Raw genomic sequence first — 1,604 nt, forward strand, 5'->3', positions numbered from 1 at the left:
CCATGGCCAGCTCTGAGATTCCGGGTGTGTGCCGCCATGGCCAGCTCTGAGATTCCGGGCATGTATGTGCCACCATGCCCAGCTCTGAGGCTGGTATAAGAGCCATGTTCTGGGCTCACTGCTCTGATAATGCTGACTAAGCAGGGTATAAAGCACAATGTCACACTTGGTTTTCAGATGCCAGTGTACGTCATGGGAGTGACTAGTACCCAGACTCCTTTCTCCTTCAGCAATGCCAGCCCCATGCTCTCTTTCCACTGGTCCATGAGTAAGCGGGATGTGCTGGATCTGATACCCAGGCATTCAGAGGTATGGACTTACCTGTTTATATTACCGTGGGAGTTTTAAGATTTATGTCTAATTATTAGTTAAGGGAGTATACATGTGTGCAGGTGTCCTTGAGGCAAGAAGTATTGGATCCATCACAGGCACTTGTGAGCAGGAAAATGTGATTTATTTATACTTAAAATGAAAGACAAAAATCAGGAAAAAATAATAAAAGTGACACAAGTGTCCTGTGTCCTGGATTTATTTTTGCCCAGGAATTTATAATTCAGTCTGGAATGACGGAAATCTCAGTTTTTCTAGATTTGTTTTGTTTTGTTTGCAGGGTTGCTCTGTGTGGCCCTGACTGTCCTGGAACTCGCTCTGTAGACCAGACTGGCCTCAAATTCACAGAGATCTGCCTGCTTCTCAAGTGCTGGGATTTAAAGGTGTGCGCCACCTCCACCTGGCTCTTTTCTAGATTTGTACATTCACATCTGAGATTCTGCATTTTCAGAGTCTTTTTTGTTTGCTGAGGGCATTTCATGGCATCTCAAGAACGTTAATACTTTGGTACCATCAATAGTGCAAGCATGAGGCCCTGCTTTGGAATCCCAGGAGCCATGTAAAAAGTACCAGTGTTGGGGCCTCTGGCCAGCTAGAGTCTCAGAAAGTCAGGTGCAGAGCCATCGAGGAAGGTGTCCAGCATGGACTTCTGGTTTACACACAAGGTAGACAGGGAGGAACAGCTGCGTAAGTTATCCCGTGACCACACGTGTGTGCCCAATTTATGCTTATTTACAAACCATATTCACAGATACAGATTTTGAGCCTGGAACCCCTCGGGGGGGATGTCAGGTACCGTGGGTGTCATCCGGCTGCTATAGCCCACTGCTTGGCAGCTGGATCTGGGTTGAGTACCTTGCTTTAAGGGTATCTAACCAAACTGCCCCTCCATGGTTGCCTCTGGTCTCTGGTGGATCTGGATGGACACAGAGAAATTGAACAATACTACTTAAGACTATGTCTCTGACCAGCAGAATTGGCTCAGCAGTTAAAAGCATTCACTGTTCTTCCAGAGGACCTGAATTTGATTCCCAACACCCACTTAGCTGCTCATAACTACCTGTAAATCCTGCTCGAGGGGATCCAAGGCCCTCTCCTGGCCTCAGGAGGTACTACATGCAAATGGCGTACAGACATACATGCAGACAAAACATTAATGTCTATAAAATTAATTTTTTTTTTTTTTGGATTTTCGAGACAGGGTTTCTCTGTAGCTTTGGAGCCTGTCCTGGAACTAGCTCTTGTAGACCAGGCTGGCCTCGAACTCACAGAGA

At 46.3% G+C, this 1,604-nt stretch overlaps 1 protein-coding gene across 1 annotated transcript in view; it reads left to right on the forward strand.

The window, feature by feature from the left end:
• Nup210l (nucleoporin 210 like) overlaps positions 1-1,604 on the forward strand; it is a 109,083-nt gene that overhangs the window by 72,858 nt on the left and 34,621 nt on the right. The window contains exon 28 of the mRNA XM_005367309.3: positions 178-309. Within this exon, the coding sequence (XP_005367366.1) occupies positions 178-309 (132 nt within the window). The remainder of the gene's footprint in view (positions 1-177; positions 310-1,604) is intronic.

The sequence above is a fragment of the Microtus ochrogaster genome, unplaced genomic scaffold (genome assembly GCF_000317375.1).
Source record: "Microtus ochrogaster isolate Prairie Vole_2 unplaced genomic scaffold, MicOch1.0 UNK16, whole genome shotgun sequence".
In the NCBI taxonomy this organism is placed as follows: Eukaryota; Metazoa; Chordata; class Mammalia; order Rodentia; family Cricetidae; genus Microtus; species Microtus ochrogaster.